Below are 14,686 nucleotides of genomic sequence, written 5' to 3'. Positions count from 1 at the left end.
ACAAAGAAGTCGCATATCATTAGAGAGAAATGATTATCTAAAATTGTACATGTGGGCACCTTAGGAAACATGTTACAATTTGTCTTGTTTCCACAAATGTGTGATATGTTCTGGACCTATACAGTGTTTACATTTTAAGTCATAAAGCTATTGCCTAGAAGAGGAAATGATTCTAAAAGTGATGGATTACCAAAGTAAGGAGGCTCTTTCCTCCATACACACATAGCCAGGGAGTTCTTTAATGGAAGATGTTCCTTTTGTATTCAGAAATAGGAAGATGGCAAATTGTCAATGCCTGGCTGTTGACATTTTTGCACTGCACATCTGAAAAGACAATTCCATTCTGCAACAACAGGGTCAGATTGATTTTCTTTTGGTAGCTGTACTTGAGTGTCTCCATCCCCCTTGCTAAAAATACAACTGTTAAATCTAAAGGCCAGGCCAATCTCATACAACTAGTTCCTAGAGACTACTATGGGCTGCTATGTTTTAGCCTTGAAATCTACACGTCTCTGGGAATCCATCCCATTGGAAGCTGAGGGACTTCAGAATAAAATGAGTACAGGACTTTAAAGACTGACCTAGTCCTTCAGATCCACTCCCAAGGATCTGGACTGAACTGCTCTGTACCATAAAAGGCCAACACACAGGATAGTCTGAAGGAAGTGATTCTATTTCCTTGCCTCCTAAGGTTTCTCATCTAGCTTAAAGTATAGAATAATGTGAACTAGTTTAACCGGCGCAGAGCATCTGCATACTAGTACTTGATTGCTCCCCTCACACCCTGCCACAGTTCCCCTCATCTCAGAGATCTCTCCACCCTCACATGCTGCTGCTGCTCCTCCTCCTCCATTCCCATCACCCCTTTTGGTTGCGGTGCAGCGTTGCTGGTACCTACTGGCCAAGCAGCAACCCCCTATCCCCAGAGACCTCCCCATGCTCACCCCACAGGAGCAGCAGTGGTTGACCGGGTCCTTCCTCGCTGCCACCACCACCATGGCATGCTCGTTCCCCTCAGGCCGCTGACAGGCCCGGGCCTCGTCCCTTCCCTGCCTCCCTCCACCAATGGCCTCAATAGCCTCAAACAACAGCAGTGGCTGACTGGGCCCCATCTTTGCTGCCAAAGGGCACCGCCATGCTGACTCGTTCCCATCAGGCCACTGACAGGCTCGGGCCTGTCCCACACCCTTCCTTCTTTCTCTCTTTCCCCCTTCTTTTTCCCCTCTCTCTCTCTCCTCCACTCGCTCTCCCCATCTTTCTTCCCCCCTTCTCTCCCCTGCCACCCTTCCTGAGTTAACAGATCTTGTTCATCTTGTTTCCTCATCTAATTCACTCAATGGCAGCCTCCTTCTCCTGAAGGGGCTCTTTTGTCTCTCACAATCCCTCTCTTCACAGAGCCTCGCCCACTATCTTTTTTTATATATAGATTCCTCTCCTCTACAATGCAAACAAATCAAAAGTACTGCAAACTTGATTGAACTGCAAATTCTAGACTCATACTTGAGCATGCAACACCAACAGAATGACATCTGTACTATGGTTCTTATTTAACCATAGTTAAATACCATAGGATTGTGTCTGGGAAACACCACAGGGCCCAATCTTCTCCATGGTCTCTTGCTACAAGCTGAGGATACCTCAGCAAATATCTGCAGGCAGCTGCAAGGGGAATGTCTGTCTGGAGACTCTCATTCCCATAGATTTCTATCAAAGTGATTGGTGTTAAACACTTAAATTGGGCAATTCTGACCTGGAGGTTATGACAGTTATGTTTGGGACAGCTCACACAAGTCTTTCTGGTTTGACGATACTTGATGACTAAATATTTACCAAGGTTTGTTAGGGAATCAAGCAAAAGAAAAGAGTTGAAAAGCTTGTCCTAGCCCAAGTCAAGTAAGTATCAGTACTCAGAGTTTAGGGAGGATTGGCTGCTATCAACAGAAAAATCTGGTGAATTACTATTACAGGTGGACATGCATTAAGAGAAGCAGCAGCACTTGTTTTAACTCTCTACATCTTGATTGCCCTTTAAAGCTTTAAGCTGGACTGGAGAACCCTATTTGCTTACCAGTTTAGACCAACCAGAGGAGAGGCACAATCAAGCACACATGCCACCACCTCCCCTCCCCATTACTTTCCTCTTGACCTTCAAACAGAGATTTGGGTTTTCTGAAAAATTTTGAATTTTCAGGGGAGTGGGGTCCATTCATTTTCTCAATTGCAAAAAATGTGCATATTTTCCCTCTGAATATTTTAGCATGCACATTTATTTATTTATTTTAACACATTTCTATACTGCCCAAAACACAAGTTCTCTGGGTGGTTTACAATACATTTTTCTGATGCCCTAAATAGACACTGATACAATTTTGCATGTTATCTGCCCTATACATCTAGTAACGCCCACACCCCACCCCACTATCAATAAGTTTTTTTAAAATAGCCAAATAGTTCAATTGAAGTATCTGATAGGGGAATAAATCAATAAAGGCACTTAGATGACATTAAGTGGCCTGCATTATCAGATAACTTTCCTTTTTCAAAGAAAGAGTTAAACAAATCTGTCATGCGATGTGACCTTAATTCACACACTGTTGTCAGAATCAAGAAGGGAGAAGAGAAATGGGGTGGGAGGGGGTGGGAGACCAAAAGACCATCACAAGAAGCATACAGGCTTAAACATCTCTCTCTCACTCACACTCACCCCCCCCAACCATCCTTTGTGATGCCAGAATACTTTCCCCCAATAGCTACAGTTTCTTTTCAAGAGTCAGAAATGCTGCTTTACAAGCAATGTCCAAGAACCAGTTCCACAATAACATTTTTACCCAGGGGGAAAGTCCTGACTTTCCCAGCACAGACTTATACAAACAAACTTCATATGCAATCCAGGCAATCATGGACATGAGTGGCAACTACAACCACAATGATCTTCCCTTCTGTTTCTAGCATCTGGGTGGAGGCTCGGCATTGTCACAAGTTATATAGGAGTTTGGATCACATATTGTTTGTTCACACCAGAGAAAACCAGGGCTGCTCTGGCAACAAGAAACTGACCCCTAGGTGTAAAGTCAAAGTTCAAATGCAATTGTGGTCAGGGCTGCAAAACAAGTTTCTGCCTAAGTAGCCTGAAAACAGCCTTATTCGGCAGCATTACATGTTATTAGGCATTGGTCACGGGAATTCTAGGTTCTTTTCAAACCTTTTAGATACAGTACATAGGAAGCTTTTGTGAACAATCATGCATGGCATTAAAACATCAAGATGCTTCTGATCCAACCCACTTTATTTGTGATAAAATAAAGAGATATTGTTCAGTATCCACTGAACTTTACAGAGCTGGATAGCGCAGCTTCGCTTCAAATTTTATTTGGTGGGGGAGACAAGAAACAACACTGCTATGACATCACATATTCATTTTGCATTGCTTGACTTTGCAGGGGAGGAAAAGAGGGAGGAGACACAAAGCTGCTACTTAGATATGCAGTGGGGAAATGCTTGACTAACAAGCAGAAGGTTGCCGGTTTGAATCCCCTCTGGAACGATATCGGGCAGCAGCGATATAGGAAGAGGCTGAAAGGCATCATCTCATACTGTACAGGGGAAGGCAATGCTAAACCCCTCCTGTATTCTACCAAAGAAAACCACAGGGCTCTGTGGTTGCCAGGAGTCAAAATCGACTTGACGGCACACGTTACCTTTCATGAGTGTCTAGTTCAGGCCCCATCGGCCTGGCCAGCACCCTACTCGAACTGTCTGTGTGCTCTAAAATGCTTCAAAGGAATCCTCTGTAAGGTACAGGGAGTTCCATTACAGATGTGTGTACATATAGACATGTATATTAGACCGTTTATAAATAAAATGGCTTTATTCTGCCCAGCAACTACCAGCTCCTACTTTCGGAAATTCCTGGGCTTTCAGTTTTTGTTTCTAAGCAGACTAAAGTCAAGGTACAAAGAAACAGGCTGGATAGCAGGGTGATTATTTTGTGGTGGGGCAGTGCAACAAGGAGATGCAGAGCAGCTTCACACAAGGAACTAGTACAGGTATCCATTTCATGAAAAACTCAGGTATTATGTACTTTCCCCTAAATTAGTAAATCAAATTATCAAATTTTTTACAAAAGTATACTCTCCTAGATGTTGTAGATGTTCTAACTATTTGTTAATTTTAACAAATTAAAATTGTTTTAGTGATCAGATTTGCTCTATCATTTAAGAAATACATGAAGTACTATCAGTGGGAAACTTGATTTAAATCAATTATTTAATCAAGCCACCCAGCTCCCTGCACTATGTCGTGATGTTTCATGAGAAAGGAAAGGGTGAAGATAGCTTTTCCACTTTCCAAAAGAGAATCAAACAGCAGTGATCCTTTCTAAACAGCAGTGATCCTCTTAGGGGCTAGGGATATTTTCTTGCAGCGGGTTCCACTTATTCCCCCCCCCCAAAAGCAAATCTGTAGTTTCCCAGCAAAGGCTTCCTTTATATAGTCAGTGAACTGAAAACACATCTCTGTCTCAATAAGCTTAGAGGGTCTGAGGTTATTCCCCACCACAACCCAATTTCTCCTGTGTGTTTTTCAGTTTCTTCAAGAAAATGGATGCAACCACGATTCCTCAAGAGAGCACTCTACAGATGTTGACATTTAGCACTTGATCTTTGTGGAGCTGTAAAAAGAGTTTGCTGGAAGAAGCAACAGAAACACAAAGTCGTTTCTTTGTTGCTGCTTTAATTGTCCCAATAAGTCTGATCTGGAAGAGCCCAGACATGACAGAAATGTTGTGATAAATAGAGGGCTCAGGAAGGAAAAGGATAGAAGTCTGGAAGTGCACACAATTTAATCTTTCATTGGCATGATGAAGAGAGGAGAACACCAAGAGATGCTACTGCTAAGCTGAACAAATGAAGGGAAATCATAACAAGTTTGGGAATTATCAGGAGCCAAGATTCCAAGCGGAGGTTATAATTACAATTGCTAATCACTCTGAATGTGCAAGATGCGTTACACTTCCTCCTTTCAATAGCTCTGCAAGCCAGACAAGTCATTCGTACACCCATTTTACAGTTGAGATACGAGTCTGGAAGACTTGTCTAAATTCATGTAAGGCAATGTCATACATGTTTTATGTTCCACTCATGCATTAATTTACTAAACAAGCAGAGCATTGACTTACACAAACCCTAGAGTTTCACGAGTCAAAAGCAGCATTTTATATACCAAATCAAATTGGTTCTTGCTTAAACTGGTAATAAATGAGTGGTTATGCTTGGCCCATATCCACACCAACACAAGCCTGCAGTCCTGATGTCCATCAGGCCTGTGTGTAATCTGAACAATGCAAACTTAATGCTACAAGATTACTCTTTTAAAGAGCATTTTCTCCTGTTGCTATTTCTTCTGCAACACTGCAGATAAGGAATTGGGAGCAAGTACAGCCAAAGAAAGAGAATGAATGAATGAGGATTAAATGAGTTTCCTTAAGCACAATCCTCAAAGTAACTTTTGTAGGGTAAAAGGCAGCTCTCTGCTCTGATCACCTGCTCCATTATCTCCTCACGCTGCCATTACAGAAGGCATGACTGCACTCTCAACAGTGCACATTGCTTTGTTGGGTTTTTATTTATTTTTTTATTTTTTAAGCCAGTGGAATAAGAGAGGGGAAACTTCAAAGGGGTATGGAAACAATGCACTTTTCTGTGTCAGGAATACATTCCAACTTTTTAGCCCAGAGGTATGAAGTTCCTTCTGGGTTGTCTTAGGAGTTATTAAAGAAAACTGGGAGTATGAGCATAAGCAGTTCCCTTTCAGAAAACAGTTGCAGTTTGTTAACCTTCTGGGAAAGTCTTCAACTCGAAACATGTCAGTCCACAATAAACCATGATGTTTCCTGTACAGCTTGGGATTTGTTCTCAGGTTTATTACTTGGATTGATTCCCATCCCTTCCCCTTGTCCTTCTCAGCTGGTGGGACACAGAAGTGCTCTGAAGTCTAGACAGTATCTGTCTCACTGCTACAAGGGAGAAAATCATCAGTACTTGGATTGGGAGAAGGAGTAGCTATAATCAGGGCTTCACTTTTTTTCTTGCCACAGCAAGTGTATCACCTCCCAAACATGAGTGTGATGAACCCCATCCTTCCTCCCAGCTTTATACAGAAGTGGGGATCCTTCTCACAATAAAGTTGTGCTTCTTCACTGCCTCCCTGGAATTGGGGCTTGACTGCTGCATTGCCAAGGTGCTTGGAGTACCTTACCAGCACAGGGCCTAACAGACCAGCCGCTTCTCCCTGCCTCTACTTCCTTCCAGCTCTAGAACATTTCTTCTTAGCACTGCACCTTCAAGGTACTCCAAATACCCAGTAAGCACAATGTCATGCTGACACTCTCCTCAACTCACCCCTCCAGGCTGAAATTAGAGGGAGGAGGCAAAGGGCCTGCTCAGACAACTGCATTTGTGAAGGCAAACACCGTGGCCAAACACGCCCCCACCCCTCTTTCCAGCTCTCAGCTAAAGAGGAGGGCTAAGGAACATTCCATCCACTTGAAGCCTGGAGCTGGTAATGGGAGCAGCGGATCATTCCCGACCTTGCCCTGCAATTTAGATGTGCCGTGTGAGGCCAAGGACAAGACTCTATGCCCCTCAGAGGAGGGAGCTGGTGATCACAAATGTTTGGTTGGCCACCAAGGCCAGCCAAAATTAGTTGACCCCTGGCTGCTGAGGGAACACTGCTGAGAGGGAACTCAGTGGAAAGTGGTTGACCTCTGGCTGCTCAGAGGGAACACAGTGGAAAGTGCAGCTGCAGCATCTAGAGTAGGTGGGCCTGAACTGCTTGCCTGAAAGCAGTTTTTGCTTCTTCCTGGAATAGTTACCAAACTGCTTAAAAAACTATCATAATCGTGTGTTTTCAATTATGCTATAAATTGAATACAAGTCAGAAGCATGCATTAAGCTTCAGAAATGCCTCTAAGAAACATTCTTGCCTGCATCTCACTAATGGACTGTCTGAGTAATAATTTTAATTCAAGTTTTGACACCTTTTTCAAGAACAAGAGTGCAAGTAAGCCTATGGCAATACAGCAGCAGTCTAACCAAGAAAAACTGGAAACGAATCAAAAGGTTAGTCACAGCAAGGGCAGCTCCCTGGTGAAACTAGGTGGGGTGATGGCCATGCCGGGCGGGGGTATGGGGTTGGTTCAGGTACCCCCCCGCCATGAAACTAGGTGTAGCACACAGCATACCTCCAGTGCCTGTTGCTGGTGTCTCTCTTATGTTTCTTTTTTAGATTGTGAGCCCTTTGGGGAGAGGGAGCCACTTTATGTATTTATATAAATACACCTAAATATGTATGAGTATACAATATGTATACATATAAATACAAATAAACTGCTTTGGGAACTTTTGTTGAGAAGCGGTATATAAACATTTGTCACCATGGTATACGTGGGGATGGCCTCAGGCAGCAGAAATGGAGCAGGCAAAGCAGACAAACCCGTTGCTAGAGTGGGAGAGAGAGTGAGAAGCTGAAGGTGCAGCAGTGGGATGAGGAGAAAACAGTGGGTGAGGTGGCCACTGCTGGATGCATACTCCATCCACTCTGCCTCACTGGTGATATCAAGCAATGTGATATCAAGCAATGGTGGTAGCAGCAGCAGAGGTGAGTCTGGTGAGCAGGGGGGAGATGGGCAGCACTGAGGCCAGTGAGGCAGGGGTAGGGCAAGCAAGGAAGCAAATGGTTCATTGCCATTTACCTCAAGTAGTGAAAGGCAATGAGCCAGCACTGACCCAAGGGCTGAAACTGTATTAAAACACTACATTTTTTCTTGTAAGCCACAAGAAAAGTCATCATTTATGAAGAATGGAAACATATAAATATTTTAAATATTTGCTACAAATCTAGACAAAGTAGTCATTCCAATTAGTGTGTCAGGCAGTTTAAATAATGGCAGCCCATACTTAAAACATGCAAAATTTAATTAGAAAAATGTTGTAATAATATCAAACAAATTGCAGGAGTGCCACAAGAACAGGATTAATGAGAATTACAAAACCATTAGACACCTAAATAAAAGAATTAATCTCAATAATAATTCTAAATAAAAGAATTAATCTCAAAGGATTAGGTCAAGTTTTAGTCACACTAAACCTTAAGCAACTTTAGAATGCTGAGCAGACATTTTGCTAGATCTGTGCATTTTTATTAAGTCTATATACACCATGGTGTATGATGACTTTAAAGCCACTGAAAACAGGATGCTTTACAAAAACAGCTTATTTTAGTGCTTCCTGAACTGTATCATGTTCTCCAGGTCTTAGCAAATGGCAACATGCCAAGAAGATGAAACACAGGAGCTCCAACAGCACAAAATTACAGAGAGCAAAGTACACGAGGAGACTTTATTTTAAAAATCAGCAGTAAAGAGTAAAATAACAACCTACTGAAAAATTCAGACTCATTGAAATGAATGGGAGAACATGGTCCTTGTATTGTAAAGCCATTCTTTTCAGTGGGGCTTGAGTGGGAAAACTTCTTGGCAGATCATGGCCCAATATTAAATATCCAACAAATACAAATAAGACACACATTTATATACAAATGAGATGAATGTTTATACCCCACTTTTCAACAAACGTTCCCAAAGCAGTTTACATAGATATGAATAAATAAAAATGGCCCCCTGTCCCCAAAGAGCTCACAATCTTAAAACAAATGATAAGACACCAGCAACAGCCACTGGAGGGATGCTGTGCTGGGGATGGCAAGGGTCAGTTGCTCTACCCCTGCTAAATAAAGAGAATCACCACTTTTAAAAGGTGCCTCTTTGCTGAGTTTGCTTTAACTTTGCTGAGTTAGCTTTAATATTGCCTTTGATGGTGAATAACTTTCAAGATTCACAGACTCTCTCTTTTACCATTTCTGTCAGTGTTACAGACTTCGTGGTAATCTGTTTTCTTGGGGTGTGAATGAAAAGAAAAACAAAAATGTTACAGCTTTGCTCTTGGGAAGCTAACCATGACAATATAAGCCATTTTTTAAAGCACTGAACCATACTAAGATAGAACTTGGAGAAATTATTATTTCCATTCACTGTAATGGACTGTCATGTTTGTAGTCTGTTAGGATCCAATTTAACCTAAAACAACTTTTAGAAGGGTAGCCCTGTGCTAGTCTGTTGCAACTTGTCTTGTGGCACCTTAAAAGTGAACAAATCTATTTTAGCATAAGCCTTTGTGGACTAGAGTCCATTTGGCCAGATGCAAGTTTTAGTTCACAAAAGCTTATGTTAAAATAAGTTTGTTAACCTTCAGGGTGCCACAAGACTTGTTATCTTAAACTTGAACGTTAACTATTTCACTGCTGGCCATTTCCTTGGCTAGTTTTCTAGATGTTCTTGTTCCCTTCTAGGGGACTCAGGAGTTGTCAGTGGAAAGCAGCATAAGCATTTTGCTAATTGTACTAGCTTAACATGTGCAGAGCATCTGCATGCTGGTACTTGATTGCTCCCATCACCTCCTGCCAAAGACCCCTCACCTCAGAGAGATCTCCACCCTCACCTGAGCCACACTCCTGCCCCTCCATCCGGTTGTTTCCATCCCCCTCACCCCTCTTGGTCACTCCTCCATCCCTTTACTCCTGGTCACAGCTGCAGCGTTGCTGGGGCTGACTGGCCAAGCTACAGCCCCCTATCCCCAGAGACCTCCCCAACCTCACCCGAGGCCCACTCCTGCTCCCCCCCCCACCACAGGAGCAGCAGCAGCAGCAGACTGGGCCCTTCCTCGCTGCTGCCAATGGCCTCGGTAGCCCCAAACAGCAACAGTGGTTGACTGGGCCCTGCTTTGCTGCCAACAGGCACTGCCATGTCCTCCCCGGGAGCACGTGTGATCTTTCAGGGGCAATGTAAGCCCAACCAGAACAGGCAGCTCTAAACCATCTCTCGGGTCTTGACCCCCTCCCCCAATCAGTACCTCTGTCTTATTTGGATTCAATATCAGTTTGCTATCCTGCCCACGACTGCCTCCAGACAGGCATTTAGGGAAGTTGTTGCATTTCCTGATGAAGCTGACAGGGAGAAATAGATTTGGGTGTCATCAACATATTGATAACACCCTGAACCAAATCTCCTTATGATCTCTCCTGATAGTTTAATGTAGATGTTAAACAGCATTGGCAACAGTATGGAGCCTTGTGGAACTCCATACAGTAACTCTCACTGTGCAGAGCAGTAGTCTCCAAGTGACACCTTCTGGAATCTCAGCTCAGGGTAGGAACAGAACCACCGTAAAACAGTGGCAGCTCCCTCAGACGACCCAGGATACCATGGTCAACGGTACTGAAAGCTGCTGAGAGATCCAAAAGTATCAGCAGAGTCACACTCAGTGTTCCCTCTAACAGGGATTCCCAGATGCTGTTAACTACAACTCCCAGAATCCCCAGCTTCAAAGGCTTTTGCTTGAAGATTATGGGAGTTGTAGTCAACATCTGGGAATCCCTGTTAGAGGGAAAACTGGTCACACTCCCTTTGTCAATACCTAATTGGATATCAATCATCAGGCTGACCAAGGCAGTCTCAACCCCATTTGACAAAATTACCAGGCTTAGTGACAGATGTTGAGGAGGGGGAGAGACAAACAGACTTCTCTTTATCCCCTTTACAAGTAACATACTTTAAGAAATAGGGCTGCCTGGAGCAAGTAGCGATTTTATTTAATAACTCAACCTCTTAACATTTTAGTCTAGATGCCACAGTTAAATTTCTAGGTGCCATGGCTCCCTGGCACCTGGGATCTGTCAAGTCCTGAATTAGAAAAACTCTTGCAAGGGCTTCCTGTCATATAACCACCACCTTTATGTATTCTTTGAATACTGAGTATTCACAGAAATTCACAATATCTCAGACACCTTTACATCAATCCTACAAGAGACAGGGCAGTATTATCACTTGCCACAATGCAGATGGAGGCAAAAAAGAGATGGTGGTTTTAGGCAAGCCACTTAGTAAGCTCAGGACTGAGCTGAGGTTTAAACCTGGCTTCCTGGCTTACATTCTTCACCAATACACTTCACTCTCCCTCTGCAAGACCCCACTTGTTAATTTGGTATTTAGAAGAACTAAACACATTTTAAAAAACAAAATAAAAAACCGTCCATACACAGACTGAACGTAAGAGATAGGTTACTGTTATAATCCTGTAACTACTCAGACCCATGGATAAACTAGGCATGGATTAACTGGGTCAAACTATATAAAGCACTGAAATCAGCTAAAACAGCATAATTCATGGTTACAGTGGCAGGGACACATTTCCCAGCTGCCACAGACTCAGCAAAAGGTACTGAGAAGGGGAAGGGAATTGAGGACCAAATGAGGAAACTCTCTACTATTAAACTGGTATAGGAAAAACATGATTTGGCAATTCTGTTTCCTTAAAGAAATCCCTTGTGTGCAGTTCAACATTTCTTTGTAATCAAAAGAATATTTAGGTTGTCCTCCCTTTAGGACTGCCAGATGTCACAGCTTCACACAGTACATAACAAATGCCCCTTATTTCAGCAACTCAATAGTTTCAGAACAGTAACTACACACCATAATGTCCCTTAATTGAGACATTTGCATCTGACAACCCAGACCCATCCATTCTCTTTAAAAAGTGGGCAGTTCTGGGTTTTTGTGGTGGAAATCCCCCACATTTCACGAAGAGTTAGAGAGAGCAAAGTTCACCTCAGGAGCACAGAGGTAGCTAGAGAGAAAGAATACTAAGATTAGATAGAAAAAATAATTTATGTTTTTATAAAGCTTGTTTTGAAATTCCAGACAACCACTACTGCTACTACTCATATACCGCTTTTCAACAAAAGTTTCCAAAGCGGTTTACATAGGGGGAAAAAAAAAAGATGGCTTCCTGTCCCCAAAAGGCTCATAAGCTAAAAAGAAACATTAGATAGACACCAGCAACAGTCACTAGAGGTACTGTGCTGGGGGTTGATAGGGCCGATTACTCTCCCCTTGCTAAATAAAGAGAATCACCACAGTTAATAGGTGCCTCTTTGCCCAGTTAGCAAGGGTTATGCCCAGTTAGCATGGGTTAACAAGGCACCGAAGGGCAGAAACAAAGTAATTAACTTTTTCTATTTTATGGTTTACCATTTTTCTAATTCAGACTTTTTAGGAGCTGTGTTGACAAGCTAAATGAGTTTTAAGATGGAACTACAAAGCAAAACAAGTGTAAAATCTTAAAGCTTTTAAATTACATTTAAAAATTCCAAAATGTTAACTATGTCACATTAAAGTTCAGGAGTGACTTTTGGAAACTGTGATGTGACTCAGTTTCTACAAGAATCAAAGTCATTGCGGTAAAGTGTAGGGTTGTGCACGGAAGCAGCTAGTCCAGTCTGGTTCGAATCTAAACCTGAACTGGACCAGTTCGGTCCAGCACCCCCTCAAACCCTCCCCCACCCCCCAGTTTGGTTCAGGGGGCTCTGGACCTTTTTAACATATATTTTTTTCAAAAAAATCTTACCCTCTGGGGGGGGTTTTCTCAGAGGCAGCGGTGGGGAGGGTCCACTGAGGTTCCCCCCCCGCCAGCCTTTCTTCCTTCAAAAATGGCCCGGTTTGACCATTCTTCAGCCCATTTGGGCCTTCCCCAGGCACGGTGGCCATTTTGGAGGCCGCCACACCTGTGCAATGTGCCTCTGCGTGGCCATCGAGCCAGAGGAAAGGCCCGAACAGGCCAAAGAATGGCCAAACCAGGCCATTTTTAAAGAAGCAAGGCTGGTGGAGGAGGGGGAACCTTCACAGACACCCCCCACCCCGTTGCCTTGGAGAACCCCCCCCCGAGGAAGCAAGTTAAAAAAAATTTAAAACATTTTTAACATTAAAAAGGTTCACGAGCCCCCAAATAGGCTGGAGAGGGGATTCAGTCTAGCCAAACAGGGGGTGGTTCGGTTTGACCCCAAACCTTCGAACTGAATCAGTTTGACTTCTGAACCTGGTTCCAAACCTGCTTGCACTTCCCTAGTAAAGTGTGCTTGAATTAGCCAACATCAAATATGGAAATAGCCGGATCTCCAGCATCTGTCCTGCAGAACTCAAACAAAGCCCAGAACATACTACTTCAGTCTTATAACTCTGCAGCTCCCATGCAAACAATCTTCTTCATTCACTTCAACAGAAGCAGCAACTCCATGTGTGCAAGGAGGTGCTTCTGCCCTGAAATGGAGGAGAAAGCCACTGTATGCACAGACTCTCTGTGTGAGAACTGCTTCAGAGAGCTGGAGGACAAGGAGCTGCTCCATCAGGTCTGTCAGCTTCAGTTCTAAAACATCTGCCAAGCAGGACTACTTGTTCATCACAGCAGAACTTGGAGGCCCCAACATAGGGAGTTGCTACCCATTTTGGAAACACCGAGCTAAAGCAGGCTATGTATTAACAGCTGAAGAGACAAAACCATCCCCTAGTACTTTTTGCTCATAAATCCCAAATCACTTCTAGCCTTTGGTCATGCATGCACAGGCATTTAACAATACAGATTAGAATCCCCGCTCCAGCCACAGCTTTTCGCTGAAAGGGCAGGACATTAATCCACCCTGCAGCCACTCCGAATAAACAGCACCCTTCGATTAAAAGGGGGGGGGGGCGAGAGAAGCGAAATCAAGCTGGGGATTTCAGAAACAATCACACACCTTCGCAACTGATGCTTCTTCCTGGGATAAAGGGCCTTTCTTCGAAGGCAGAGGACATCTGGCCTCCTAGAAAGGGATAACCACAAGCGTCCCCATCTCGTGCATTGATTGATACCCACACCCTCGCTCCCCCCACCCACAACCCCGCGCTCAAGCCGGAGCCACCGAACTTTCCTAGGCGAGGGAATGCGCCAACCAGCCCCAGCGATCCCGACTTACCGAGCTTTTCCGCAGAGCTCCCAAACAGCAGCAGCAGCAGCAGCTCGGCGAGAAGAAGCCGCAGGGAGAGAGCAGCCCCCAAGCGCCGGCTGCTGCAGCCCATGGCCCCACCGAGCTCAGGGGCAGAGCTGCCTCTTCCGCGCCGCCGCCTCCACTCTTTGCTGCTGCTCCCGCCGTCTGCTTGAACTGAAGTAGAAGAAGAAGCAGCCAGCCCAAGCCCGCCCGCTTGCTTTCCTTCTAGGGATAGGACCCTCGCTTCAGCAACCGCCCTAAAAGCTAAAATAAAAAGCGGCTTTGCCCCCAGACGCGGCACGAGAACCGCACCTCCGGAGGGAGGAAAAGGGACGAGGAAGGCTTAGGCAAGGCAAGCAGCGCCTCTCTTCCCATTGGACCTTGCGGCGGGGCGGCCCCGAGTTGCCTTGCACTGCCCAGCTCGGCCGTCCTCCTCCTACGCTAGGAGAGTCTCGCAGGTCCACGCAGCAGCAGGCGCCCCCTTTCTTCCGTTGCGAGACCTGCAACCGCAGCCTTTTGGATTTCCTTCCCCCGGGTTTTGTTTCCCCTCGTCGACTCCGAGTCGAACGTCTGCAGGCGAGGGCTCCTAGGGCTGCTCCCTGGTGAGGACGGAAACTTCTCTTCTCGGGGGGGCGGAGTTCGAACACTTCCTCGTGGGAAACCATCACTGCGCATCGCAAACTAGGAGGAACCCTCCTACCTGGCATCAGTTTTTGGTTGCTGCTGCTGTTTTAAGTTCAAGGAGATTTAGAATCATACTAGCTGACCCCGCACA

General features: G+C 44.5%; 1 protein-coding gene across 4 annotated transcripts in view; it reads right to left on the bottom strand.

The window, feature by feature from the left end:
- Positions 1–14,458, bottom strand: part of DCBLD1 (discoidin, CUB and LCCL domain containing 1) — a 50,253-nt gene extending 35,795 nt beyond the window's left edge. Inside the window, exons 1-2 of one of the 4 annotated variants that reach the window (XM_053275509.1) lie at positions 13,900–14,458; positions 13,681–13,746 (exon numbers count right to left, since the gene is read on the bottom strand). In XM_053275509.1, coding sequence (XP_053131484.1) covers positions 13,681–13,746; positions 13,900–14,002 — 169 coding nt within the window. In that variant the 5' untranslated portion in view covers positions 14,003–14,458. Of the gene's footprint in view, positions 1–9,965; positions 9,972–13,680; positions 13,747–13,899 lie in introns of those variants that run through there. The other 3 variants (XM_053275259.1, XM_053275328.1, XM_053275415.1) reach the window with 3 other exon arrangements.
- Between the last annotated feature and the right edge of the window lie 228 nt (positions 14,459–14,686).

This window comes from Hemicordylus capensis, chromosome 1, assembly GCF_027244095.1.
Source record: "Hemicordylus capensis ecotype Gifberg chromosome 1, rHemCap1.1.pri, whole genome shotgun sequence".
NCBI classification, from domain to species: Eukaryota; Metazoa; Chordata; class Lepidosauria; order Squamata; family Cordylidae; genus Hemicordylus; species Hemicordylus capensis.
This window is presented reverse-complemented; position numbering and strand designations above follow the sequence as displayed.